The sequence below is a fragment of the Amblyomma maculatum genome, chromosome 4, assembly GCF_055883805.1.
Source record: "Amblyomma maculatum isolate TAMU_Amacu chromosome 4, ASM5588380v1, whole genome shotgun sequence".
Lineage (NCBI taxonomy): Eukaryota > Metazoa > Arthropoda > Arachnida > Ixodida > Ixodidae > Amblyomma > Amblyomma maculatum.
Genome location: NC_139347.1, coordinates 130,054,139 through 130,074,125, shown reverse-complemented (window position 1 = coordinate 130,074,125; position 19,987 = coordinate 130,054,139). Strand labels below are relative to the sequence as shown.

General features: G+C 49.6%; 1 protein-coding gene and 70 non-coding genes across 71 annotated transcripts; all 71 read right to left on the bottom strand.

The window, feature by feature from the left end:
* Positions 1–825: 825 nt before the first annotated feature.
* On the bottom strand, positions 826–2,947 carry LOC146192514 (uncharacterized). Its single transcript, XM_084600056.1, has 2 exons — positions 2,582–2,947; positions 826–1,674 (listed from the first exon to the last, which is right to left on the bottom strand). Exons 1-2 carry the CDS (start codon positions 2,945–2,947, stop codon positions 826–828), a joined length of 1,215 nt encoding a protein of 404 aa, XP_084456182.1.
* Positions 2,948–3,106: 159 nt separating this feature from the next.
* TRNAT-AGU (transfer RNA threonine (anticodon AGU)) lies at positions 3,107–3,180 on the bottom strand. The gene has a single exon. It is a non-coding gene; the product is annotated as a tRNA-Thr (tRNA).
* A 95-nt stretch (positions 3,181–3,275) lies between these two features.
* TRNAT-UGU (transfer RNA threonine (anticodon UGU)) lies at positions 3,276–3,349 on the bottom strand. Its single transcript has one exon. It is a non-coding gene; the product is annotated as a tRNA-Thr (tRNA).
* Positions 3,350–3,445: 96 nt separating this feature from the next.
* TRNAT-AGU (transfer RNA threonine (anticodon AGU)) lies at positions 3,446–3,519 on the bottom strand. The gene has a single exon. It is a non-coding gene; the product is annotated as a tRNA-Thr (tRNA).
* A 96-nt stretch (positions 3,520–3,615) lies between these two features.
* TRNAT-AGU (transfer RNA threonine (anticodon AGU)) lies at positions 3,616–3,688 on the bottom strand. The gene has a single exon. It is a non-coding gene; the product is annotated as a tRNA-Thr (tRNA).
* A 95-nt stretch (positions 3,689–3,783) lies between these two features.
* TRNAT-AGU (transfer RNA threonine (anticodon AGU)) lies at positions 3,784–3,857 on the bottom strand. Its single transcript has one exon. It is a non-coding gene; the product is annotated as a tRNA-Thr (tRNA).
* Positions 3,858–3,953: 96 nt separating this feature from the next.
* On the bottom strand, positions 3,954–4,027 carry TRNAT-AGU (transfer RNA threonine (anticodon AGU)). The gene has a single exon. It is a non-coding gene; the product is annotated as a tRNA-Thr (tRNA).
* A 96-nt stretch (positions 4,028–4,123) lies between these two features.
* Positions 4,124–4,197, bottom strand: TRNAT-AGU (transfer RNA threonine (anticodon AGU)). The gene has a single exon. It is a non-coding gene; the product is annotated as a tRNA-Thr (tRNA).
* Positions 4,198–4,287: 90 nt separating this feature from the next.
* On the bottom strand, positions 4,288–4,361 carry TRNAT-AGU (transfer RNA threonine (anticodon AGU)). The gene has a single exon. It is a non-coding gene; the product is annotated as a tRNA-Thr (tRNA).
* Positions 4,362–4,627: 266 nt separating this feature from the next.
* On the bottom strand, positions 4,628–4,701 carry TRNAT-AGU (transfer RNA threonine (anticodon AGU)). The gene has a single exon. It is a non-coding gene; the product is annotated as a tRNA-Thr (tRNA).
* Positions 4,702–5,663: 962 nt separating this feature from the next.
* On the bottom strand, positions 5,664–5,737 carry TRNAT-AGU (transfer RNA threonine (anticodon AGU)). The gene has a single exon. It is a non-coding gene; the product is annotated as a tRNA-Thr (tRNA).
* A 96-nt stretch (positions 5,738–5,833) lies between these two features.
* Positions 5,834–5,907, bottom strand: TRNAT-AGU (transfer RNA threonine (anticodon AGU)). Its single transcript has one exon. It is a non-coding gene; the product is annotated as a tRNA-Thr (tRNA).
* A 98-nt stretch (positions 5,908–6,005) lies between these two features.
* TRNAT-AGU (transfer RNA threonine (anticodon AGU)) lies at positions 6,006–6,079 on the bottom strand. Its single transcript has one exon. It is a non-coding gene; the product is annotated as a tRNA-Thr (tRNA).
* A 96-nt stretch (positions 6,080–6,175) lies between these two features.
* TRNAT-AGU (transfer RNA threonine (anticodon AGU)) lies at positions 6,176–6,249 on the bottom strand. Its single transcript has one exon. It is a non-coding gene; the product is annotated as a tRNA-Thr (tRNA).
* A 436-nt stretch (positions 6,250–6,685) lies between these two features.
* TRNAT-AGU (transfer RNA threonine (anticodon AGU)) lies at positions 6,686–6,759 on the bottom strand. The gene has a single exon. It is a non-coding gene; the product is annotated as a tRNA-Thr (tRNA).
* A 96-nt stretch (positions 6,760–6,855) lies between these two features.
* TRNAT-AGU (transfer RNA threonine (anticodon AGU)) lies at positions 6,856–6,929 on the bottom strand. The gene has a single exon. It is a non-coding gene; the product is annotated as a tRNA-Thr (tRNA).
* A 96-nt stretch (positions 6,930–7,025) lies between these two features.
* TRNAT-AGU (transfer RNA threonine (anticodon AGU)) lies at positions 7,026–7,099 on the bottom strand. The gene has a single exon. It is a non-coding gene; the product is annotated as a tRNA-Thr (tRNA).
* A 96-nt stretch (positions 7,100–7,195) lies between these two features.
* Positions 7,196–7,269, bottom strand: TRNAT-AGU (transfer RNA threonine (anticodon AGU)). The gene has a single exon. It is a non-coding gene; the product is annotated as a tRNA-Thr (tRNA).
* A 266-nt stretch (positions 7,270–7,535) lies between these two features.
* Positions 7,536–7,609, bottom strand: TRNAT-AGU (transfer RNA threonine (anticodon AGU)). Its single transcript has one exon. It is a non-coding gene; the product is annotated as a tRNA-Thr (tRNA).
* Positions 7,610–7,705: 96 nt separating this feature from the next.
* On the bottom strand, positions 7,706–7,779 carry TRNAT-AGU (transfer RNA threonine (anticodon AGU)). Its single transcript has one exon. It is a non-coding gene; the product is annotated as a tRNA-Thr (tRNA).
* Positions 7,780–7,875: 96 nt separating this feature from the next.
* On the bottom strand, positions 7,876–7,949 carry TRNAT-AGU (transfer RNA threonine (anticodon AGU)). Its single transcript has one exon. It is a non-coding gene; the product is annotated as a tRNA-Thr (tRNA).
* A 95-nt stretch (positions 7,950–8,044) lies between these two features.
* TRNAT-UGU (transfer RNA threonine (anticodon UGU)) lies at positions 8,045–8,118 on the bottom strand. Its single transcript has one exon. It is a non-coding gene; the product is annotated as a tRNA-Thr (tRNA).
* Positions 8,119–8,214: 96 nt separating this feature from the next.
* Positions 8,215–8,288, bottom strand: TRNAT-AGU (transfer RNA threonine (anticodon AGU)). The gene has a single exon. It is a non-coding gene; the product is annotated as a tRNA-Thr (tRNA).
* Positions 8,289–8,384: 96 nt separating this feature from the next.
* On the bottom strand, positions 8,385–8,457 carry TRNAT-AGU (transfer RNA threonine (anticodon AGU)). Its single transcript has one exon. It is a non-coding gene; the product is annotated as a tRNA-Thr (tRNA).
* A 96-nt stretch (positions 8,458–8,553) lies between these two features.
* On the bottom strand, positions 8,554–8,627 carry TRNAT-AGU (transfer RNA threonine (anticodon AGU)). The gene has a single exon. It is a non-coding gene; the product is annotated as a tRNA-Thr (tRNA).
* A 264-nt stretch (positions 8,628–8,891) lies between these two features.
* On the bottom strand, positions 8,892–8,965 carry TRNAT-AGU (transfer RNA threonine (anticodon AGU)). Its single transcript has one exon. It is a non-coding gene; the product is annotated as a tRNA-Thr (tRNA).
* Positions 8,966–9,061: 96 nt separating this feature from the next.
* On the bottom strand, positions 9,062–9,135 carry TRNAT-AGU (transfer RNA threonine (anticodon AGU)). The gene has a single exon. It is a non-coding gene; the product is annotated as a tRNA-Thr (tRNA).
* Positions 9,136–9,231: 96 nt separating this feature from the next.
* Positions 9,232–9,305, bottom strand: TRNAT-AGU (transfer RNA threonine (anticodon AGU)). The gene has a single exon. It is a non-coding gene; the product is annotated as a tRNA-Thr (tRNA).
* Positions 9,306–10,097: 792 nt separating this feature from the next.
* On the bottom strand, positions 10,098–10,171 carry TRNAT-AGU (transfer RNA threonine (anticodon AGU)). Its single transcript has one exon. It is a non-coding gene; the product is annotated as a tRNA-Thr (tRNA).
* Positions 10,172–10,267: 96 nt separating this feature from the next.
* On the bottom strand, positions 10,268–10,341 carry TRNAT-AGU (transfer RNA threonine (anticodon AGU)). Its single transcript has one exon. It is a non-coding gene; the product is annotated as a tRNA-Thr (tRNA).
* Positions 10,342–10,439: 98 nt separating this feature from the next.
* On the bottom strand, positions 10,440–10,513 carry TRNAT-AGU (transfer RNA threonine (anticodon AGU)). Its single transcript has one exon. It is a non-coding gene; the product is annotated as a tRNA-Thr (tRNA).
* A 96-nt stretch (positions 10,514–10,609) lies between these two features.
* TRNAT-AGU (transfer RNA threonine (anticodon AGU)) lies at positions 10,610–10,683 on the bottom strand. The gene has a single exon. It is a non-coding gene; the product is annotated as a tRNA-Thr (tRNA).
* Positions 10,684–11,119: 436 nt separating this feature from the next.
* On the bottom strand, positions 11,120–11,193 carry TRNAT-AGU (transfer RNA threonine (anticodon AGU)). Its single transcript has one exon. It is a non-coding gene; the product is annotated as a tRNA-Thr (tRNA).
* A 96-nt stretch (positions 11,194–11,289) lies between these two features.
* On the bottom strand, positions 11,290–11,363 carry TRNAT-AGU (transfer RNA threonine (anticodon AGU)). The gene has a single exon. It is a non-coding gene; the product is annotated as a tRNA-Thr (tRNA).
* A 96-nt stretch (positions 11,364–11,459) lies between these two features.
* TRNAT-AGU (transfer RNA threonine (anticodon AGU)) lies at positions 11,460–11,533 on the bottom strand. The gene has a single exon. It is a non-coding gene; the product is annotated as a tRNA-Thr (tRNA).
* Positions 11,534–11,629: 96 nt separating this feature from the next.
* On the bottom strand, positions 11,630–11,703 carry TRNAT-AGU (transfer RNA threonine (anticodon AGU)). The gene has a single exon. It is a non-coding gene; the product is annotated as a tRNA-Thr (tRNA).
* A 266-nt stretch (positions 11,704–11,969) lies between these two features.
* On the bottom strand, positions 11,970–12,043 carry TRNAT-AGU (transfer RNA threonine (anticodon AGU)). The gene has a single exon. It is a non-coding gene; the product is annotated as a tRNA-Thr (tRNA).
* Positions 12,044–12,139: 96 nt separating this feature from the next.
* On the bottom strand, positions 12,140–12,213 carry TRNAT-AGU (transfer RNA threonine (anticodon AGU)). The gene has a single exon. It is a non-coding gene; the product is annotated as a tRNA-Thr (tRNA).
* A 96-nt stretch (positions 12,214–12,309) lies between these two features.
* Positions 12,310–12,383, bottom strand: TRNAT-AGU (transfer RNA threonine (anticodon AGU)). The gene has a single exon. It is a non-coding gene; the product is annotated as a tRNA-Thr (tRNA).
* Positions 12,384–12,478: 95 nt separating this feature from the next.
* On the bottom strand, positions 12,479–12,552 carry TRNAT-UGU (transfer RNA threonine (anticodon UGU)). The gene has a single exon. It is a non-coding gene; the product is annotated as a tRNA-Thr (tRNA).
* A 96-nt stretch (positions 12,553–12,648) lies between these two features.
* On the bottom strand, positions 12,649–12,722 carry TRNAT-AGU (transfer RNA threonine (anticodon AGU)). The gene has a single exon. It is a non-coding gene; the product is annotated as a tRNA-Thr (tRNA).
* A 96-nt stretch (positions 12,723–12,818) lies between these two features.
* Positions 12,819–12,891, bottom strand: TRNAT-AGU (transfer RNA threonine (anticodon AGU)). Its single transcript has one exon. It is a non-coding gene; the product is annotated as a tRNA-Thr (tRNA).
* A 96-nt stretch (positions 12,892–12,987) lies between these two features.
* Positions 12,988–13,061, bottom strand: TRNAT-AGU (transfer RNA threonine (anticodon AGU)). Its single transcript has one exon. It is a non-coding gene; the product is annotated as a tRNA-Thr (tRNA).
* Positions 13,062–13,325: 264 nt separating this feature from the next.
* On the bottom strand, positions 13,326–13,399 carry TRNAT-AGU (transfer RNA threonine (anticodon AGU)). Its single transcript has one exon. It is a non-coding gene; the product is annotated as a tRNA-Thr (tRNA).
* A 96-nt stretch (positions 13,400–13,495) lies between these two features.
* On the bottom strand, positions 13,496–13,569 carry TRNAT-AGU (transfer RNA threonine (anticodon AGU)). The gene has a single exon. It is a non-coding gene; the product is annotated as a tRNA-Thr (tRNA).
* Positions 13,570–13,665: 96 nt separating this feature from the next.
* On the bottom strand, positions 13,666–13,739 carry TRNAT-AGU (transfer RNA threonine (anticodon AGU)). Its single transcript has one exon. It is a non-coding gene; the product is annotated as a tRNA-Thr (tRNA).
* A 266-nt stretch (positions 13,740–14,005) lies between these two features.
* TRNAT-AGU (transfer RNA threonine (anticodon AGU)) lies at positions 14,006–14,079 on the bottom strand. The gene has a single exon. It is a non-coding gene; the product is annotated as a tRNA-Thr (tRNA).
* A 96-nt stretch (positions 14,080–14,175) lies between these two features.
* TRNAT-AGU (transfer RNA threonine (anticodon AGU)) lies at positions 14,176–14,249 on the bottom strand. The gene has a single exon. It is a non-coding gene; the product is annotated as a tRNA-Thr (tRNA).
* A 96-nt stretch (positions 14,250–14,345) lies between these two features.
* TRNAT-AGU (transfer RNA threonine (anticodon AGU)) lies at positions 14,346–14,419 on the bottom strand. The gene has a single exon. It is a non-coding gene; the product is annotated as a tRNA-Thr (tRNA).
* Positions 14,420–14,514: 95 nt separating this feature from the next.
* Positions 14,515–14,588, bottom strand: TRNAT-UGU (transfer RNA threonine (anticodon UGU)). Its single transcript has one exon. It is a non-coding gene; the product is annotated as a tRNA-Thr (tRNA).
* Positions 14,589–14,684: 96 nt separating this feature from the next.
* TRNAT-AGU (transfer RNA threonine (anticodon AGU)) lies at positions 14,685–14,758 on the bottom strand. Its single transcript has one exon. It is a non-coding gene; the product is annotated as a tRNA-Thr (tRNA).
* A 96-nt stretch (positions 14,759–14,854) lies between these two features.
* On the bottom strand, positions 14,855–14,927 carry TRNAT-AGU (transfer RNA threonine (anticodon AGU)). The gene has a single exon. It is a non-coding gene; the product is annotated as a tRNA-Thr (tRNA).
* Positions 14,928–15,023: 96 nt separating this feature from the next.
* On the bottom strand, positions 15,024–15,097 carry TRNAT-AGU (transfer RNA threonine (anticodon AGU)). Its single transcript has one exon. It is a non-coding gene; the product is annotated as a tRNA-Thr (tRNA).
* Positions 15,098–15,361: 264 nt separating this feature from the next.
* Positions 15,362–15,435, bottom strand: TRNAT-AGU (transfer RNA threonine (anticodon AGU)). Its single transcript has one exon. It is a non-coding gene; the product is annotated as a tRNA-Thr (tRNA).
* A 96-nt stretch (positions 15,436–15,531) lies between these two features.
* Positions 15,532–15,605, bottom strand: TRNAT-AGU (transfer RNA threonine (anticodon AGU)). Its single transcript has one exon. It is a non-coding gene; the product is annotated as a tRNA-Thr (tRNA).
* Positions 15,606–15,701: 96 nt separating this feature from the next.
* TRNAT-AGU (transfer RNA threonine (anticodon AGU)) lies at positions 15,702–15,775 on the bottom strand. Its single transcript has one exon. It is a non-coding gene; the product is annotated as a tRNA-Thr (tRNA).
* A 266-nt stretch (positions 15,776–16,041) lies between these two features.
* TRNAT-AGU (transfer RNA threonine (anticodon AGU)) lies at positions 16,042–16,115 on the bottom strand. The gene has a single exon. It is a non-coding gene; the product is annotated as a tRNA-Thr (tRNA).
* A 96-nt stretch (positions 16,116–16,211) lies between these two features.
* TRNAT-AGU (transfer RNA threonine (anticodon AGU)) lies at positions 16,212–16,285 on the bottom strand. The gene has a single exon. It is a non-coding gene; the product is annotated as a tRNA-Thr (tRNA).
* Positions 16,286–16,381: 96 nt separating this feature from the next.
* Positions 16,382–16,455, bottom strand: TRNAT-AGU (transfer RNA threonine (anticodon AGU)). Its single transcript has one exon. It is a non-coding gene; the product is annotated as a tRNA-Thr (tRNA).
* Positions 16,456–16,550: 95 nt separating this feature from the next.
* TRNAT-UGU (transfer RNA threonine (anticodon UGU)) lies at positions 16,551–16,624 on the bottom strand. The gene has a single exon. It is a non-coding gene; the product is annotated as a tRNA-Thr (tRNA).
* Positions 16,625–16,720: 96 nt separating this feature from the next.
* On the bottom strand, positions 16,721–16,794 carry TRNAT-AGU (transfer RNA threonine (anticodon AGU)). The gene has a single exon. It is a non-coding gene; the product is annotated as a tRNA-Thr (tRNA).
* Positions 16,795–17,059: 265 nt separating this feature from the next.
* TRNAT-AGU (transfer RNA threonine (anticodon AGU)) lies at positions 17,060–17,133 on the bottom strand. Its single transcript has one exon. It is a non-coding gene; the product is annotated as a tRNA-Thr (tRNA).
* Positions 17,134–17,397: 264 nt separating this feature from the next.
* TRNAT-AGU (transfer RNA threonine (anticodon AGU)) lies at positions 17,398–17,471 on the bottom strand. Its single transcript has one exon. It is a non-coding gene; the product is annotated as a tRNA-Thr (tRNA).
* Positions 17,472–18,433: 962 nt separating this feature from the next.
* Positions 18,434–18,507, bottom strand: TRNAT-AGU (transfer RNA threonine (anticodon AGU)). The gene has a single exon. It is a non-coding gene; the product is annotated as a tRNA-Thr (tRNA).
* A 96-nt stretch (positions 18,508–18,603) lies between these two features.
* On the bottom strand, positions 18,604–18,677 carry TRNAT-AGU (transfer RNA threonine (anticodon AGU)). Its single transcript has one exon. It is a non-coding gene; the product is annotated as a tRNA-Thr (tRNA).
* Positions 18,678–18,775: 98 nt separating this feature from the next.
* On the bottom strand, positions 18,776–18,849 carry TRNAT-AGU (transfer RNA threonine (anticodon AGU)). Its single transcript has one exon. It is a non-coding gene; the product is annotated as a tRNA-Thr (tRNA).
* Positions 18,850–18,945: 96 nt separating this feature from the next.
* On the bottom strand, positions 18,946–19,019 carry TRNAT-AGU (transfer RNA threonine (anticodon AGU)). Its single transcript has one exon. It is a non-coding gene; the product is annotated as a tRNA-Thr (tRNA).
* Positions 19,020–19,111: 92 nt separating this feature from the next.
* Positions 19,112–19,185, bottom strand: TRNAT-AGU (transfer RNA threonine (anticodon AGU)). The gene has a single exon. It is a non-coding gene; the product is annotated as a tRNA-Thr (tRNA).
* A 96-nt stretch (positions 19,186–19,281) lies between these two features.
* On the bottom strand, positions 19,282–19,355 carry TRNAT-GGU (transfer RNA threonine (anticodon GGU)). The gene has a single exon. It is a non-coding gene; the product is annotated as a tRNA-Thr (tRNA).
* Positions 19,356–19,621: 266 nt separating this feature from the next.
* On the bottom strand, positions 19,622–19,695 carry TRNAT-AGU (transfer RNA threonine (anticodon AGU)). The gene has a single exon. It is a non-coding gene; the product is annotated as a tRNA-Thr (tRNA).
* A 96-nt stretch (positions 19,696–19,791) lies between these two features.
* On the bottom strand, positions 19,792–19,865 carry TRNAT-AGU (transfer RNA threonine (anticodon AGU)). Its single transcript has one exon. It is a non-coding gene; the product is annotated as a tRNA-Thr (tRNA).
* Positions 19,866–19,987: the final 122 nt, after the last annotated feature.

Genomic DNA, 19,987 nt, shown 5'->3' with positions numbered 1-19,987 from the left:
CTTTGTTTTCTTCCAAAGGTTGCAATCACTAAGGCGCGATCACTGAAAGCCACAGGTCTAACTTCGTACAAGGTGCAAAGTGGTACAAGTTCAGCTGCGACATACAATCTGTCTAATCGAGCATGGCTGTTGCCCTGAAAATGGGTATACTGCGTATAGGTGCCATTAGTAAATAAACTTCCAATATCTTCAAAATAATGGCCATGGACGATTTCATTCAAAACATCAGCTCTTGTATCACGTACAATTGACTTATTGGCGCGATCTGAAGCTTGGCAAACGCAATTGAAATCGCCCAGTAGGATTATCACTTTGTCACTGTTTAAATATGACTCCAATCCTTCAAAAAATAATTTTCGCTCAGTCTCTGCGTTTGGTGCATACACACAAATACTCGGAAATCAAGGCCGCAGCGCAAAAAATCAACGACAAGGAGACGGCCGCTTTGACACGAGAAAATCGACTGTACCATAATACCAAGATTATTGCGAAGAAAAAGTACACAACCACCAGAGGCACCTACAGAATGGCAGACACATGCATCAAAATTCGTACGGAAAGCGGACGGCATTCGGTCTGTAGCAACTTGACTCAATTTTCGATTCTTGCACGGCGACTACATGTAGGTCGTTATCTAGAAGAAGGCGACTGAGCTGACACTGTCGCCTTCTTCCTCTAAGGCCTCTCACGTTAATAGATGCTACACGCAGTGCTTCACTTAATGTGATAGCCATATCCAAAAGAAAAAAAAACGCCTTATAAAATGGTGTCTGCCCTCGCGCCACACCCCAATACCCTTAGCCCAAAATGACACTGCACAACAAACTATGGAGGCGGTTTCCCCGCCTGCCTTGAATCGACCGAAATGTTCGGCCGCGGCTTCAGGGTAGACCGCCTCAAACCTGGACTTTTGGGCGGCGGTCTGTCTAATCCGCTGTGGTCCTGTTGAAGCGTCCCGCTGTCAACGGCGCCGTGGGGGCGTTTTCCGGCCACCAAGGTAGCCGCACCGGGAAGAATGTCCATGCCCTCAGAGTCTGGAGGAATGCAAGGAGCTTCAGTGTCGACTGAAGATTTCGCCTCGCCCTGCGACTTGGGCCTGACGTCCTGGTGAGGCGCTGGTTCACGTGTGGTGACATCCGCCTCAACCACGGTTTTCTCCTGAGGCGGCACCCCCAAGGCAGTCTCCCTGTCACCTGCAGCGTTCTCAGTCGCAGCGGAAGATGCCTCTTCCATATCCGCCTCGTTCATGAACAAGGCGGATGTGTCCTGAGCATTCTCGGGCCCTGTCACTTTTGCGTAGGTCCGCTCGCACTGGCCCTCCTCGTGACCGAACCGTCGACAGGCACCACACCTTGGTATACGGCACTCTCGGCGAATGTGGCCGGTGCCGCGGCAGCGTAGGCAGAGCGGAGCTCTCCCTGGCACGACCACAAGGGCCAGCTCGCCGGCGACGCTCACCTGGTGGGGGATGTCGTCGAGCTTTACGCCTGGCTTCAGATTCAGGGTCATATGCCGTGTAGTAGACCCTTTGTTCACCATGCCCTGCACGCGCCACCGCTCGCGGGCGACATCGGTGACCTTGCCATATGCCGCAAAGGCGAGCTTTACGTCTTCGTCCGGTACACTCTGTAGAAGCCAGTGTACTTTCAGGCGTACAGTCGTGAGCAGCCTTGTCTAGAGCGCGCCGACAGTGCTCCGCAGAGCAAATCAACGCCATCTAACGCTAGGCTGTGGGTTTGAGTTATGCGTCCATCGCGCATGCGCGGCCAAAATTAAGCAGTGCCTGGTCGTGGGTTCCCGGCCTCATTTTCATTCAATGATTGCGCTTCATGCCGCCAGGTACGCGCTTAATGATATGTAACAGTGTCCTGCAAACCAACGCGTTTCGTGCGAATCACGAATCGGCTAGGCAAGTGGAATGTGATATCGGGTGATCGCTCGGTTCAAAATCAATTGCGAGTGATAGCGGATGATCGCGCTTTCAAACACCATAGCAAATAGTGCGAGAATCGGGCCTAGTTGGTTGTTTGGTGTCTGTTTTCGTCCTGTTCGTATAAGGTTACGACCACACACCATGGGTTGCAGGCGTCTCGTTTGATGGCGTGTTTTTGGGCCGGGTTATAAGCTATAAAAGACACAGCATTTGGCACCTTTACAGATATAGGAAGTTGAATGCCTCCACAATAGAGTACAGGGGCGATGAGTGGTGCGTATGCAGGAACGCGCAATAATTCGCTATCAGTCGTGCTTGCTTGCTTGGTCGTCTCGTCGCACTCGAGAAACACTGTGTCATCGCGACGCTCTGGCGACCGTCACAACCTCACCAATTAGGGTGCCTCGATGCGGAGAGCAGGCGCGAATCGAGGCACCCTATCACAAATGCAGGCAATGCGACCCTAGCGGCAAGAAAGGTACTCGCAAGGCAGAGCTGGATGAGGAAGTGATGAGCAGACATCCTTCTGGTTTGCCGCGCATGCGCATAGGACGCATAGCTCAAACCCAGAGCCTAACGCTAGATGTCGCTGACTTGCTCCGCAGAGCCCCGTCGGCGCGCTCTAGACAAGGCTGCTCACCACTGTACATTCTGGTTAGCTGGGTCGATAACAAGACACCGACACTTTTTCACTACCTGCTCACCAGAACTGACAATTTTCTTCACGGCGTCTTCATCCTTGAAGGTAACCGCCCACACATGGCTCATCCTGTAGGCTCCGATGGCGATGCCTTCCGGTAGGAGCGATAATTCCTCGAGCGCATCGCGGAAATCTTCCACCTGGTAAGGGCGGGCCCTGATATCACAGTGCAAAAAAACTGTTTTCACAACAAAACGCCCTGTAGACAAACTCGGTAAAACTACCTGGTAATCACACCCTGCTGAAGAAACAGCGGCAAAAAACCTGTTACCGCGGCCCTCCTGGGCCGCTGAAGCCGCTCCGACGGAGCTCATTTCGCACACGTCCGCTCGCTAGCGGAGCCGGAAGTGCACTTTCTCCAACTAAGCCACGGCGCCGACGGAAACAGCTAGAAACAGCGAGTTTCTACGAGCCGTCGAGGCGATGAATGCAGTTAACGAACGATGAGGTAGGAAAGAAAAATGAAAGTAAAAAGGCACCGGTGAGATTCGAACTCACGATCTCCTGTTTACTAGACAGGCGCTTTAACCAACTAAGCCACGGCGCCGACGGAAACAGCTAAAACATCAAGTTTCTACGAGCCGTCGAGGCGATGAATGCAGTTAACGAACGATGGGGCAGGAAAGAAAAATGAAAGTAAAAAGTCACCGGTGAGATTCGAACTCACGATATCCTGTTTACAAGACAGGCGCTTTAACCAACTAAGCCACGGCGCCGACGGAAACAGCTAAAAACATCAAGTTTCTACGAGCCGTCGAGGCGATGAATGCAGTTAACGTACGACGGGGCAGGAAAGAAAAATGAAAGTAAAAAGGTACCGGTGAGATTCGAACTCACGATCTCCTGTTTACTAGACAGGCGCTTTAACCAACTAAGCCACGGCGCCGACGGAAACAGCTAAAAACATCAAGTTTCTACGAGCCGTCGAGGCGATGAATGCAGTTAACGAACGATGGGGCAGGAAAGAAAAATGAAAGTAAAAAGGCACCGGTGAATTCGAACTCACGATCTCCTGTTTACTAGACAGGCGCTTTAACCAACTAAGCCACGGCGCCGACGGAAACAGCTAGAAACAGCAAGTTTCTACGAGCCGTCGAGGCGATGAATGCAGTTAACGTACGACGGGGCGGAAAGGAAAATGAAAGCAAGAAGGCACCGGTGAGATTCGTACTCACGACCTCCTGTTTACTAGACAGGCGCTTTAACCAACTAAGCCACGGCGCCGACGGAAACAGCTAGAAACAGCAAGTTTCTACGAGCCGTCGAGGCGATGAATGCAGTTAACGTACGACGGGGCAGGAAAGGAAAATGAAAGTAAGAAGGCACCGGTGAGATTCGTACTCATGATCTCCTGTTTACTAGACAGGCGCTTTAACCAACTAAGCCACGGCGCCGACGGAAACAGCTAGAAACAGCAAGTTTCTACGAGCCGTCGAGGCGATGAATGCAGTTAACGTACGACGGGGCAGGAAAGGAAAATGAAAGTAAGAAGGCACCGGTGAGATTCGTACTCATGATCTCCTGTTTACTAGACAGGCGCTTTAACCAACTAAGCCACGGCGCCGACGGAAACAGCTAGAAACAGCAAGTTTCTACGAGCCGTCGAGGCGATGAATGCAGTTAACGTACGACGCGGCAGGAAAGGAAAGTAAGAAGGCACCGGTGAGATTCGTACTCATGATCTCCTGTTTACTAGACAGGCGCTTTAACCAACTAAGCCACGGCGCCGACGGAAACAGCTAGAAACAGCAAGTTTCTACGAGCCGTCGAGGCGATGAATGCAGTTAACGTACGACGGGGCAGGAAAGGAAAATGAAAGTAAGAAGGCACCGGTGAGATTCGTACTCATGATCTCCTGTTTACTAGACAGGCGCTTTAACCAACTAAGCCATGGCGCCGACGAAAACAGCTAGAAACAGCAAGTTTCTACGAGCCGTCGAGGCAATTAATGCAGTTAACGTACGACGGGGCAGGAAAGGAAAATGAAAGTAAGAAGGCACCGGTGAGATTCGTACTCATGATCTCCTGTTTACTAGACAGGCGCTTTAACCAACTAAGCCACGGCGCCGACGGAAACAGCTAGAAACAGCAAGTTTCTACGAGCCGTCGAGGCGATGAATGCAGTTAACGTACGACGGGGCAGGAAAGGAAAATGAAAGTAAGAAGGCACCGGTGAGATTCGTACTCATGATCTCCTGTTTACTAGACAGGCGCTTTAACCAACTAAGCCACGGCGCCGACGGAAACAGCTAGAAACAGCAAGTTTCTACGAGCCGTCGAGGCGATGAATGCAGTTAACGTACGACGGGGCAGGAAAGGAAAATGAAAGTAAGAAGGCACCGGTGAGATTCGTACTCATGATCTCCTGTTTACTAGACAGGCGCTTTAACCAACTAAGCCACGGCGCCGACGGAAACAGCTAGAAACAGCAAGTTTCTACGAGCCGTCGAGGCGATGAATGCAGTTAACGTACGACGGGGCAGGAAAGGAAAATGAAAGTAAGAAGGCACCGGTGAGATTCGTACTCATGGAGATTCGTACTCATGATCTCCTGTTTACTAGACAGGCGCTTTAACCAACTAAGCCACGGCACCGACGGAAACAGCTAGAAACAGCAAGTTTCTACGAGCCGTCGAGGCGATGAATGCAGTTAACGTACGACGGGGCAGGAAAGGAAAATGAAAGTAAGAAGGCACCGGTGAGATTCGTACTCATGATCTCCTGTTTACTAGACAGGCGCTTTAACCAACTAAGCCACGGCGCCGGCGGAAACAGCTAGAAACAGCAAGTTTCTACGAGCCGTCGAGGCGATGAATGCAGTTAACGTACGACGGGGCAGGAAAGGAAAATGAAAGTAAGAAGGCACCGGTGAGATTCGTACTCATGATCTCCTGTTTACTACACAGGCGCTTTAACCAACTAAGCCACGGCGCCGACGGAAACAGCTAGAAACAGCAAGTTTCTACGAGCCGTCGAGGAGATGAATGCAGTTAACGAACAATGGGGCAGGAAAGAAAAATGAAAGTAAAAAGGCACCGGTGAGATTCGAACTCACGACCTCCTGTTTACTAGACAGGCGCTTTAACCAACTAAGCCACGGCGCCGACGGAAAGAGCTAGAAACAGCGAGTTTCTACGAGCCGTCGAGGCGATGAATGCAGTTAACGAACGATGAGGTAGGAAAGAAAAATGAAAGTAAAAAGGCACCGGTGAGATTCGAACTCACGATCTCCTGTTTACTAGACAGGCGCTTTAACCAACTAAGCCACGGCGCCGACGGAAACAGCTAAAAAAACATCAAGTTTCTACGAGCCGTCGAGGCGATGAATGCAGTTAACGAACGATGGGGCAGGAAAGAAAAATGAAAGTAAAAAGGCACCGGTGAGATTCGAACTCACGATCTCCTGTTTACTAGACAGGCGCTTTAACCAACTAAGCCACGGCGCCGACGGAAACAGCTAAAAACAGCAAGTTTCTACGAGCCGTCGAGGCGATGAATGCAGTTAACGAACGATGGGGCAGGAAAGAAAAATGAAAGTAAAAAGGCACCGGTGAGATTCGAACTAACGATCTCCTGTTTACTAGACAGGCGCTTTAACCAACTAAGCCACGGCGCCGACGGAAACAGCTAGAAACAGCAAGCTTCTACGAGCTGTCGAGGCGATGAATGCAGTTAACGTACGACGGGGCAGGAAAAGAAAATGAAAGTAAGAAGGCACCGGTGAGATTCGTACTCATGATCTCCTGTTTACTAGACAGGCGCTTTAACCAACTAAGCCACGGCGCCGACGGAAACAGCTAGAAACAGCAAGTTTCTACGAGCCGTCGAGGCGATGAATGCAGTTAACGTACGACGGGGCAGGAAAGGAAAATGAAAGTAAGAAGGCACCGGTGAGATTCGTACTCATGATCTCCTGTTTACTAGACAGGCGCTTTAACCAACTAAGCCACGGCGCCGACGGAAACAGCTAGAAACAGCAAGTTTCTACGAGCCGTCGAGGCGATGAATGCAGTTAACGAACGATGGGGCAGGAAAGAAAAATGAAAGTAAAAAGGCACCGGTGAGATTCGAACTCACGATCTCCTGTTTACTAGACAGGCGCTTTAACCAACTAAGCCACGGCGCCGACGGAAACAGCTAGAAACAGCAAGTTTCTACGAGCCGTCGAGGCGATGAATGCAGTTAACGTACGACGGGGCAGGAAAGGAAAATGAAAGTAAGAAGGCACCGGTGAGATTCGTACTCACGACCTCCTGTTTACTAGACAGGCGCTTTAACCAACTAAGCCACGGCGCCGACGGAAACAGCTAGAAACAGCAAGTTTCTACGAGCCGTCGAGGCGATGAATGCAGTTAACGTACGACGGGGCAGGAAAGGAAAATGAAATTAAGAAGGCACCGGTGAGATTCGAACTCACGATCTCCTGTTTACTAGACAGGCGCTTTAACCAACTAAGCCACGGCGCCGACGGAAACAGCTAGAAACAGCCAGTTTCTATGAGCCGTCGAGGCGATGAATGCAGTTAACGTACGACGGGGCAGGAAAGGAAAATGAAAGTAAGAAGGCACCGGTGAGATTCGTACTCATGATCTCCTGTTTACTAGACAGGCGCTTTAACCAACTAAGCCACGGTGCCGACGGAAACAGCTAGAAACAGCAAGTTTCTACGAGCCGTCGAGGCGATGAATGCAGTTAACGTACGACGGGGCAGGAAAGGAAAATGAAAGTAAGAAGGCACCGGTGAGATTCGTACTCATGATCTCCTGTTTACTAGACAGGCGCTTTAACCAACTAAGCCACGGCGCCGACGGAAACAGCTAGAAACAGCAAGTTTCTACGAGCCGTCGAGGCGATGAATGCAGTTAACGAACGATGGGGCAGGAAAGAAAAATGAAAGTAAAAAGGCACCGGTGAGATTCGAACTCACGATCTCCTGTTTACTAGACAGGCGCTTTAACCAACTAAGCCACGGCGCCGACGGAAACAGCTAGAAACAGCAAGTTTCTACGAGCCGTCGAGGCGATGAATGCAGTTAACGTACGACGGGGCAGGAAAGGAAAATGAAAGTAAGAAGGCACCGGTGAGATTCGTACTCACGACCTCCTGTTTACTAGACAGGCGCTTTAACCAACTAAGCCACGGCGCCGACGGAAACAGCTAGAAACAGCAAGTTTCTACGAGCCGTCGAGGCGATGAATGCAGTTAACGTACGATGAGGTAGGAAAGAAAAATGAAAGTAAAAAGGCACCGGTGAGATTCGAACTCACGATCTCCTGTTTACTAGACAGGCGCTTTAACCAACTAAGCCACGGCGCCGACGGAAACAGCTAAAACATCAAGTTTCTACGAGCCGTCGAGGCGATGAATGCAGTTAACGAACGATGGGGCAGGAAAGAAAAATGAAAGTAAAAAGTCACCGGTGAGATTCGAACTCACGATATCCTGTTTACAAGACAGGCGCTTTAACCAACTAAGCCACGGCGCCGACGGAAACAGCTAAAAACATCAAGTTTCTACGAGCCGTCGAGGCGATGAATGCAGTTAACGTACGACGGGGCAGGAAAGAAAAATGAAAGTAAAAAGGTACCGGTGAGATTCGAACTCACGATCTCCTGTTTACTAGACAGGCGCTTTAACCAACTAAGCCACGGCGCCGACGGAAACAGCTAAAAACATCAAGTTTCTACGAGCCGTCGAGGCGATGAATGCAGTTAACGAACGATGGGGCAGGAAAGAAAAATGAAAGTAAAAAGGCACCGGTGAATTCGAACTCACGATCTCCTGTTTACTAGACAGGCGCTTTAACCAACTAAGCCACGGCGCCGACGGAAACAGCTAGAAACAGCAAGTTTCTACGAGCCGTCGAGGCGATGAATGCAGTTAACGAACGATGGGGCAGGAAAGAAAAATGAAAGTAAAAAGGCACCGGTGAGATTCGAACTCACGATCTCCTGTTTACTAGACAGGCGCTTTAACCAACTAAGCCACGGCGCCGACGGAAACAGCTAAAAACAGCAAGTTTCAACGAGCCGTCGAGGCGATGAATGCAGTTAACGTACGACGGGGCAGGAAAGAAAAATGAAAGTAAAAAGGCACCGGTGAATTCGAACTCACGATCTCCTCTTTACTAGACAGGCGCTTTAACCAACTAAGCCACGGCGCCGACGGAAACAGCTAGAAACAGCAAGTTTCTACGAGCCGTCGAGGCGATGAATGCAGTTAACGTACGACGGGGCGGAAAGGAAAATGAAAGTAAGAAGGCACCGGTGAGATTCGTACTCACGACCTCCTGTTTACTAGACAGGCGCTTTAACCAACTAAGCCACGGCGCCGACGGAAACAGCTAGAAACAGCAAGTTTCTACGAGCCGTCGAGGCGATGAATGCAGTTAACGTACGACGGGGCAGGAAAGGAAAATGAAATTAAGAAGGCACCGGTGAGATTCGAACTCACGATCTCCTGTTTACTAGACAGGCGCTTTAACCAACTAAGCCACGGCGCCGACGGAAACAGCTAGAAACAGCCAGTTTCTACGAGCCGTCGAGGCGATGAATGCAGTTAACGTACGACGGGGCAGGAAAGGAAAATGAAAGTAAGAAGGCACCGGTGAGATTCGTACTCATGATCTCCTGTTTACTAGACAGGCGCTTTAACCAACTAAGCCACGGTGCCGACGGAAACAGCTAGAAACAGCAAGTTTCTACGAGCCGTCGAGGCGATGAATGCAGTTAACGTACGACGGGGCAGGAAAGGAAAATGAAAGTAAGAAGGCACCGGTGAGATTCGTACTCATGATCTCCTGTTTACTAGACAGGCGCTTTAACCAACTAAGCCACGGCGCCGACGGAAACAGCTAGAAACAGCAAGTTTCTACGAGCCGTCGAGGCGATGAATGCAGTTAACGTACGACGGGGCAGGAAAGGAAAATGAAAGTAAGAAGGCACCGGTGAGATTCGTACTCATGGAGATTCGTACTCATGATCTCCTGTTTACTAGACAGGCGCTTTAACCAACTAAGCCACGGCACCGACGGAAACAGCTAGAAACAGCAAGTTTCTACGAGCCGTCGAGGCGATGAATGCAGTTAACGTACGACGGGGCAGGAAAGGAAAATGAAAGTAAGAAGGCACCGGTGAGATTCGTACTCATGATCTCCTGTTTACTAGACAGGCGCTTTAACCAACTAAGCCACGGCGCCGGCGGAAACAGCTAGAAACAGCAAGTTTCTACGAGCCGTCGAGGCGATGAATGCAGTTAACGTACGACGGGGCAGGAAAGGAAAATGAAAGTAAGAAGGCACCGGTGAGATTCGTACTCATGATCTCCTGTTTACTACACAGGCGCTTTAACCAACTAAGCCACGGCGCCGACGGAAACAGCTAGAAACAGCAAGTTTCTACGAGCCGTCGAGGAGATGAATGCAGTTAACGAACAATGGGGCAGGAAAGAAAAATGAAAGTAAAAAGGCACCGGTGAGATTCGAACTCACGACCTCCTGTTTACTAGACAGGCGCTTTAACCAACTAAGCCACGGCGCCGACGGAAAGAGCTAGAAACAGCGAGTTTCTACGAGCCGTCGAGGCGATGAATGCAGTTAACGAACGATGAGGTAGGAAAGAAAAATGAAAGTAAAAAGGCACCGGTGAGATTCGAACTCACGATCTCCTGTTTACTAGACAGGCGCTTTAACCAACTAAGCCACGGCGCCGACGGAAACAGCTAAAAAAACATCAAGTTTCTACGAGCCGTCGAGGCGATGAATGCAGTTAACGAACGATGGGGCAGGAAAGAAAAATGAAAGTAAAAAGGCACCGGTGAGATTCGAACTCACGATCTCCTGTTTACTAGACAGGCGCTTTAACCAACTAAGCCACGGCGCCGACGGAAACAGCTAAAAACAGCAAGTTTCTACGAGCCGTCGAGGCGATGAATGCAGTTAACGAACGATGGGGCAGGAAAGAAAAATGAAAGTAAAAAGGCACCGGTGAGATTCGAACTAACGATCTCCTGTTTACTAGACAGGCGCTTTAACCAACTAAGCCACGGCGCCGACGGAAACAGCTAGAAACAGCAAGCTTCTACGAGCTGTCGAGGCGATGAATGCAGTTAACGTACGACGGGGCAGGAAAAGAAAATGAAAGTAAGAAGGCACCGGTGAGATTCGTACTCATGATCTCCTGTTTACTAGACAGGCGCTTTAACCAACTAAGCCACGGCGCCGACGGAAACAGCTAGAAACAGCAAGTTTCTACGAGCCGTCGAGGCGATGAATGCAGTTAACGTACGACGGGGCAGGAAAGGAAAATGAAAGTAAGAAGGCACCGGTGAGATTCGTACTCATGATCTCCTGTTTACTAGACAGGCGCTTTAACCAACTAAGCCACGGCGCCGACGGAAACAGCTAGAAACAGCAAGTTTCTACGAGCCGTCGAGGCGATGAATGCAGTTAACGAACGATGGGGCAGGAAAGAAAAATGAAAGTAAAAAGGCACCGGTGAGATTCGAACTCACGATCTCCTGTTTACTAGACAGGCGCTTTAACCAACTAAGCCACGGCGCCGACGGAAACAGCTAGAAACAGCAAGTTTCTACGAGCCGTCGAGGCGATGAATGCAGTTAACGTACGACGGGGCAGGAAAGGAAAATGAAAGTAAGAAGGCACCGGTGAGATTCGTACTCACGACCTCCTGTTTACTAGACAGGCGCTTTAACCAACTAAGCCACGGCGCCGACGGAAACAGCTAGAAACAGCAAGTTTCTACGAGCCGTCGAGGCGATGAATGCAGTTAACGTACGACGGGGCAGGAAAGGAAAATGAAATTAAGAAGGCACCGGTGAGATTCGAACTCACGATCTCCTGTTTACTAGACAGGCGCTTTAACCAACTAAGCCACGGCGCCGACGGAAACAGCTAGAAACAGCCAGTTTCTACGAGCCGTCGAGGCGATGAATGCAGTTAACGTACGACGGGGCAGGAAAGGAAAATGAAAGTAAGAAGGCACCGGTGAGATTCGTACTCATGATCTCCTGTTTACTAGACAGGCGCTTTAACCAACTAAGCCACGGTGCCGACGGAAACAGCTAGAAACAGCAAGTTTCTACGAGCCGTCGAGGCGATGAATGCAGTTAACGTACGACGGGGCATGAAAGGAAAATGAAAGTAAGAAGGCACCGGTGAGATTCGTACTCATGATCTCCTGTTTACTAGACAGGCGCTTTAACCAACTAAGCCACGGCGCCGACGGAAACAGCTAGAAACAGCAAGTTTCTACGAGCCGTCGAGGCGATGAATGCAGTTAACGAACGATGGGGCAGGAAAGAAAAATGAAAGTAAAAAGGCACCGGTGAGATTCGAACTCACGATCTCCTGTTTACTAGACAGGCGCTTTAACCAACTAAGCCACGGCGCCGACGGAAACAGCTAGAAACAGCAAGTTTCTACGAGCCGTCGAGGCGATGAATGCAGTTAACGTACGACGGGGCAGGAAAGGAAAATGAAAGTAAGAAGGCACCGGTGAGATTCGTACTCACGACCTCCTGTTTACTAGACAGGCGCTTTAACCAACTAAGCCACGGCGCCGACGGAAACAGCTAGAAACAGCAAGTTTCTACGAGCCGTCGAGGCGATGAATGCAGTTAACGTACGATGAGGTAGGAAAGAAAAATGAAAGTAAAAAGGCACCGGTGAGATTCGAACTCACGATCTCCTGTTTACTAGACAGGCGCTTTAACCAACTAAGCCACGGCGCCGACGGAAACAGCTAAAACATCAAGTTTCTACGATCCGTCGAGGCGATGAATGCAGTTAACGAACGATGGGGCAGGAAAGAAAAATGAAAGTAAAAAGTCACCGGTGAGATTCGAACTCACGATATCCTGTTTACAAGACAGGCGCTTTAACCAACTAAGCCACGGCGCCGACGGAAACAGCTAAAAACATCAAGTTTCTACGAGCCGTCGAGGCGATGAATGCAGTTAACGTACGACGGGGCAGGAAAGAAAAATGAAAGTAAAAAGGTACCGGTGAGATTCGAACTCACGATCTCCTGTTTACTAGACAGGCGCTTTAACCAACTAAGCCACGGCGCCGACGGAAACAGCTAAAAACATCAAGTTTCTACGAGCCGTCGAGGCGATGAATGCAGTTAACGAACGATGGGGCAGGAAAGAAAAATGAAAGTAAAAAGGCACCGGTGAATTCGAACTCACGATCTCCTGTTTACTAGACAGGCGCTTTAACCAACTAAGCCACGGCGCCGACGGAAACAGCTAGAAACAGCAAGTTTCTACGAGCCGTCGAGGCGATGAATGCAGTTAACGAACGATGGGGCAGGAAAGAAAAATGAAAGTAAAAAGGCACCGGTGAGATTCGAACTCACGATCTCCTGTTTACTAGACAGGCGCTTTAACCAACTAAGCCACGGCGCCGACGGAAACAGCTAAAAACAGCAAGTTTCTACGAGCCGTCGAGGCGATGAATGCAGTTAACGTACGACGGGGCAGGAAAGAAAAATGAAAGTAAAAAGGCACCGGTGAATTCGAACTCACGATCTCCTCTTTACTAGACAGGCGCTTTAACCAACTAAGCCACGGCGCCGACGGAAACAGCTAGAAACAGCAAGTTTCTACGAGCCGTCGAGGCGATGAATGCAGTTAACGTACGACGGGGCGGAAAGGAAAATGAAAGTAAGAAGGCACCGGTGAGATTCGTACTCACGACCTCCTGTTTACTAGACAGGCGCTTTAACCAACTAAGCCACGGCGCCGACGGAAACAGCTAGAAACAGCAAGTTTCTACGAGCCGTCGAGGCGATGAATGCAGTTAACGTACGACGGGGCAGGAAAGGAAAATGAAATTAAGAAGGCACCGGTGAGATTCGAACTCACGATCTCCTGTTTACTAGACAGGCGCTTTAACCAACTAAGCCACGGCGCCGACGGAAACAGCTAGAAACAGCCAGTTTCTACGAGCCGTCGAGGCGATGAATGCAGTTAACGTACGACGGGGCAGGAAAGGAAAATGAAAGTAAGAAGGCACCGGTGAGATTCGTACTCATGATCTCCTGTTTACTAGACAGGCGCTTTAACCAACTAAGCCACGGTGCCGACGGAAACAGCTAGAAACAGCAAGTTTCTACGAGCCGTCGAGGCGATGAATGCAGTTAACGTACGACGGGGCAGGAAAGGAAAATGAAAGTAAGAAGGCACCGGTGAGATTCGTACTCATGATCTCCTGTTTACTAGACAGGCGCTTTAACCAACTAAGCCACGGCGCCGACGGAAACAGCTAGAAACAGCAAGTTTCTACGAGCCGTCGAGGCGATGAATGCAGTTAACGAACGATGGGGCAGGAAAGAAAAATGAAAGTAAAAAGGCACCGGTGAGATTCGAACTCACGATCTCCTGTTTACTAGACAGGCGCTTTAACCAACTAAGCCACGGCGCCGACGGAAACAGCTAGAAACAGCAAGTTTCTACGAGCCGTCGAGGCGATGAATGCAGTTAACGTACGACGGGGCAGGAAAGGAAAATGAAAGTAAGAAGGCACCGGTGAGATTCGTACTCACGACCTCCTGTTTACTAGACAGGCGCTTTAACCAACTAAGCCACGGCGCCGACGGAAACAGCTAGAAACAGCAAGTTTCTACGAGCCGTCGAGGCGATGAATGCAGTTAACGTACGATGAGGTAGGAAAGAAAAATGAAAGTAAAAAGGCACCGGTGAGATTCGAACTCACGATCTCCTGTTTACTAGACAGGCGCTTTAACCAACTAAGCCACGGCGCCGACGGAAACAGCTAAAACATCAAGTTTCTACGAGCCGTCGAGGCGATGAATGCAGTTAACGAACGATGGGGCAGGAAAGAAAAATGAAAGTAAAAAGTCACCGGTGAGATTCGAACTCACGATATCCTGTTTACAAGACAGGCGCTTTAACCAACTAAGCCACGGCGCCGACGGAAACAGCTAAAAACATCAAGTTTCTACGAGCCGTCGAGGCGATGAATGCAGTTAACGTACGACGGGGCAGGAAAGAAAAATGAAAGTAAAAAGGTACCGGTGAGATTCGAACTCACGATCTCCTGTTTACTAGACAGGCGCTTTAACCAACTAAGCCACGGCGCCGACGGAAACAGCTAAAAACATCAAGTTTCTACGAGCCGTCGAGGCGATGAATGCAGTTAACGAACGATGGGGCAGGAAAGAAAAATGAAAGTAAAAAGGCACCGGTGAATTCGAACTCACGATCTCCTGTTTACTAGACAGGCGCTTTAACCAACTAAGCCACGGCGCCGACGGAAACAGCTAGAAACAGCAAGTTTCTACGAGCCGTCGAGGCGATGAATGCAGTTAACGAACGATGGGGCAGGAAAGAAAAATGAAAGTAAAAAGGCACCGGTGAGATTCGAACTCACGATCTCCTGTTTACTAGACAGGCGCTTTAACCAACTAAGCCACGGCGCCGACGGAAACAGCTAAAAACAGCAAGTTTCTACGAGCCGTCGAGGCGATGAATGCAGTTAACGTACGACGGGGCAGGAAAGAAAAATGAAAGTAAAAAGGCACCGGTGAATTCGAACTCACGATCTCCTCTTTACTAGACAGGCGCTTTAACCAACTAAGCCACGGCGCCGACGGAAACAGCTAGAAACAGCAAGTTTCTACGAGCCGTCGAGGCGATGAATGCAGTTAACGTACGACGGGGCGGAAAGGAAAATGAAAGTAAGAAGGCACCGGTGAGATTCGTACTCACGACCTCCTGTTTACTAGACAGGCGCTTTAACCAACTAAGCCACGGCGCCGACGGAAACAGCTAGAAACAGCAAGTTTCTACGAGCCGTCGAGGCGATGAATGCAGTTAACGTACGACGGGGCAGGAAAGGAAAATGAAATTAAGAAGGCACCGGTGAGATTCGAACTCACGATCTCCTGTTTACTAGACAGGCGCTTTAACCAACTAAGCCACGGCGCCGACGGAAACAGCTAGAAACAGCCAGTTTCTACGAGCCGTCGAGGCGATGAATGCAGTTAACGTACGACGGGGCAGGAAAGGAAAATGAAAGTAAGAAGGCACCGGTGAGATTCGTACTCATGATCTCCTGTTTACTAGACAGGCGCTTTAACCAACTAAGCCACGGTGCCGACGGAAACAGCTAGAAACAGCATGTTTCTACGAGCCGTCGAGGCGATGAATGCAGTTAACGTACGACGGGGCAGGAAAGGAAAATGAAAGTAAGAAGGCACCGGTGAGATTCGTACTCATGATCTCCTGTTTACTAGACAGGCGCTTTAACCAACTAAGCCACGGCGCCGACGGAAACAGCTAGAAACAGCAAGTTTCTACGAGCCGTCGAGGCGATGAATGCAGTTAACGAACGATGGGGCAGGAAAGAAAAATGAAAGTAAAAAGGCACCGGTGAGATTCGAACTCACGATCTCCTGTTTACTAGACAGGCGCTTTAACCAACTAAGCCACGGCGCCGACGGAAACAGCTAGAAACAGCAAGTTTCTACGAGCCGTCGAGGCGATGAATGCAGTTAACGTACGACGGGGCAGGAAAGGAAAATGAAAGTAAGAAGGCACCGGTGAGATTCGTACTCACGACCTCCTGTTTACTAGACAGGCGCTTTAACCAACTAAGCCACGGCGCCGACGGAAACAGCTAGAAACAGCAAGTTTCTACGAGCCGTCGAGGCGATGAATGCAGTTAACGTACGATGAGGTAGGAAAGAAAAATGAAAGTAAAAAGGCACCGGTGAGATTCGAACTCACGATCTCCTGTTTACTAGACAGGCGCTTTAACCAACTAAGCCACGGCGCCGACGGAAACAGCTAAAACATCAAGTTTCTACGAGCCGTCGAGGCGATGAATGCAGTTAACGAACGATGGGGCAGGAAAGAAAAATGAAAGTAAAAAGTCACCGGTGAGATTCGAACTCACGATATCCTGTTTACAAGACAGGCGCTTTAACCAACTAAGCCACGGCGCCGACGGAAACAGCTAAAAACATCAAGTTTCTACGAGCCGTCGAGGCGATGAATGCAGTTAACGTACGACGGGGCAGGAAAGAAAAATGAAAGTAAAAAGGTACCGGTGAGATTCGAACTCACGATCTCCTGTTTACTAGACAGGCGCTTTAACCAACTAAGCCACGGCGCCGACGGAAACAGCTAAAAACATCAAGTTTCTACGAGCCGTCGAGGCGATGAATGCAGTTAACGAACGATGGGGCAGGAAAGAAAAATGAAAGTAAAAAGGCACCGGTGAATTCGAACTCACGATCTCCTGTTTACTAGACAGACGCTTTAACCAACTAAGCCACGGCGCCGACGGAAACAGCTAGAAACAGCAAGTTTCTACGAGCCGTCGAGGCGATGAATGCAGTTAACGAACGATGGGGCAGGAAAGAAAAATGAAAGTAAAAAGGCACCGGTGAGATTCGAACTCACGATCTCCTGTTTACTAGACAGGCGCTTTAACCAACTAAGCCACGGCGCCGACGGAAACAGCTAAAAACAGCAAGTTTCTACGAGCCGTCGAGGCGATGAATGCAGTTAACGTACGACGGGGCAGGAAAGAAAAATGAAAGTAAAAAGGCACCGGTGAATTCGAACTCACGATCTCCTCTTTACTAGACAGGCGCTTTAACCAACTAAGCCACGGCGCCGACGGAAACAGCTAGAAACAGCAAGTTTCTACGAGCCGTCGAGGCGATGAATGCAGTTAACGTACGACGGGGCGGAAAGGAAAATGAAAGTAAGAAGGCACCGGTGAGATTCGTACTCACGACCTCCTGTTTACTAGACAGGCGCTTTAACCAACTAAGCCACGGCGCCGACGGAAACAGCTAGAAACAGCAAGTTTCTACGAGCCGTCGAGGCGATGAATGCAGTTAACGTACGACGGGGCAGGAAAGGAAAATGAAAGTAAGAAGGCACCGGTGAGATTCGTACTCATGATCTCCTGTTTACTAGACAGGCGCTTTAACCAACTAAGCCACGGCGCCGAGGGAAACAGCTAGAAACAGCAAGTTTCTACGAGCCGTCGAGGCGATGAATGCAGTTAACGTACGACGGGGCAGGAAAGGAAAATGAAAGTAAGAAGGCACCGGTGAGATTCGTACTCATGATCTCCTGTTTACTAGACAGGCGCTTTAACCAACTAAGCCACGGCGCCGACGGAAACAGCTAGAAACAGCAAGTTTCTACGAGCCGTCGAGGCGATGAATGCAGTTAACGTACGACGGGGCAGGAAAGGAAAATGAAAGTAAGAAGGCACCGGTGAGATTCGTACTCATGGAGATTCGTACTCATGATCTCCTGTTTACTAGACAGGCGCTTTAACCAACTAAGCCACGGCGCCGACGGAAACAGCTAGAAACAGCAAGTTTCTACGAGCCGTCGAGGCGATGAATGCAGTTAACGTACGACGGGGCAGGAAAGGAAAATGAAAGTAAGAAGGCACCGGTGAGATTCGTACTCATGATCTCCTGTTTACTAGACAGGCACTTTAACCAACTAAGCCACGGCGCCGGCGGAAACAGCTAGAAACAGCAAGTTTCTACGAGCCGTCGAGGCGATGAATGCAGTTAACGTACGACGGGGCAGGAAAGGAAAATGAAAGTAAGAAGGCACCGGTGAGATTCGTACTCATGATCTCCTGTTTACTACACAGGCGCTTTAACCAACTAAGCCACGGCGCCGACAGAAACAGCTAGAAACAGCAAGTTTCTACGAGCCGTCGAGGAGATGAATGCAGTTAACGAACGATGGGGCAGGAAAGAAAAATGAAAGTAAAAAGGCACCGGTGAGATTCGAACTCACGACCTCCTGTTTACTAGACAGGCGCTTTAACCAACTAAGCCACGGCGCCGACGGAAACAGCTAGAAACAGCGAGTTTCTACGAGCCGTCGAGGCGATGAATGCAGTTAACGAACGATGAGGTAGGAAAGAAAAATGAAAGTAAAAAGGCACCGGTGAGATTCGAACTCACGATCTCCTGTTTACTAGACAGGCGCTTTAACCAACTAAGCCACGGCGCCGACGGAAACAGCTAAAAAAACATCAAGTTTCTACGAGCCGTCGAGGCGATGAATGCAGTTAACGAACGATGGGGCAGGAAAGAAAAATGAAAGTAAAAAGGCACCGGTGAGATTCGAACTCACGATTTCCTGTTTACTAGACAGGCGCTTCAACCAACTAAGCCACGGCGCCGATGGAAACAGCTAGAAACAGCAAGTTTCTACGAGCCGTCGAGGCAATGAATGCAGTTAACGAACGATGGGGCAGGAAAGAAAAATGAAAGTAAAAAGGCACCGATGAGATTCCAACTCACGATCTCCTGTTTACTAGACAGGCGCTTTAACCAACTAAGCCACGGCGCCTACGGAATCAGCTAGAAACAGCAAGTTTCTACGAGCCGTCGAGGCGATGAATGCAGTTAACGAACGATGGGGCAGGAAAGAAAAATGAAAGAAGGCACCGGTGAGATTCGAACTCATGACCTCCTGTTTACTAGACAGGCGCTTTAACCAACTAAGCCACGGCGCCGATGGAAACAGCTAGAAACAGCAAGTTTCTACGAGCCGTCGAGGCGATGAATGCAGTTAACGAACCATGGGGCAGGAAAGAAAAATGAAACTAAGAAGGCACCGGTGAGATTCGAACTCATGATCTCCTGTTTACCAGACAGGCGCTTTAACGAACTAAGCCACGGCGCCGACGGAAACAGCTAGAAACATCAAGTTTCTACGAGCCGTCGAGGCGATGAATGCAGTTAACGAACGATGGGGCAGGAAAGAAAAATGAAAGTAAAAAGGCACCGGTGAGATTCCAACTCACAATCTCCTGTTTACTAGACAGGCGCTTTAGCCAACTAAGCCACGACGCCGACGGAAACAGCTAGAAACAGCAAGTTTCTACGAGCCGTCGAGGCGATGAATGCAGTTAACGAACGATGGGGCAAGAAAGAAAAATGAAAGTAAAAAGGCACCGGTGAGATTCGAACTCACGATCTCCTGTTTACTAGACAGGCGCTTTAACAAACTAAGCCACGGCGCCGACGGAAACAGCTAGAAACATCAAGTTTCTACGAGCCGTCGAGGCGATGAATGCAGTTAACGAACGATGGGGCAGGAAAGAAAAATGAAAGTAAAAAGGCACCGGTGAGATTCGAACGCACGATCTCCTGTTTACTAAACAGGCGCTTTAACCAACTAAGCCACGGCGCCGACGGAAACAGCTAGAAACATCAAGTTTCTACGAGCCGTCGAGGCGATGAATGCAGTTAACGAACGATGGGGCAGGAAAGAAAAATGAAAGTAAAAAGGCACCGGTGAGATTCCAACTCACG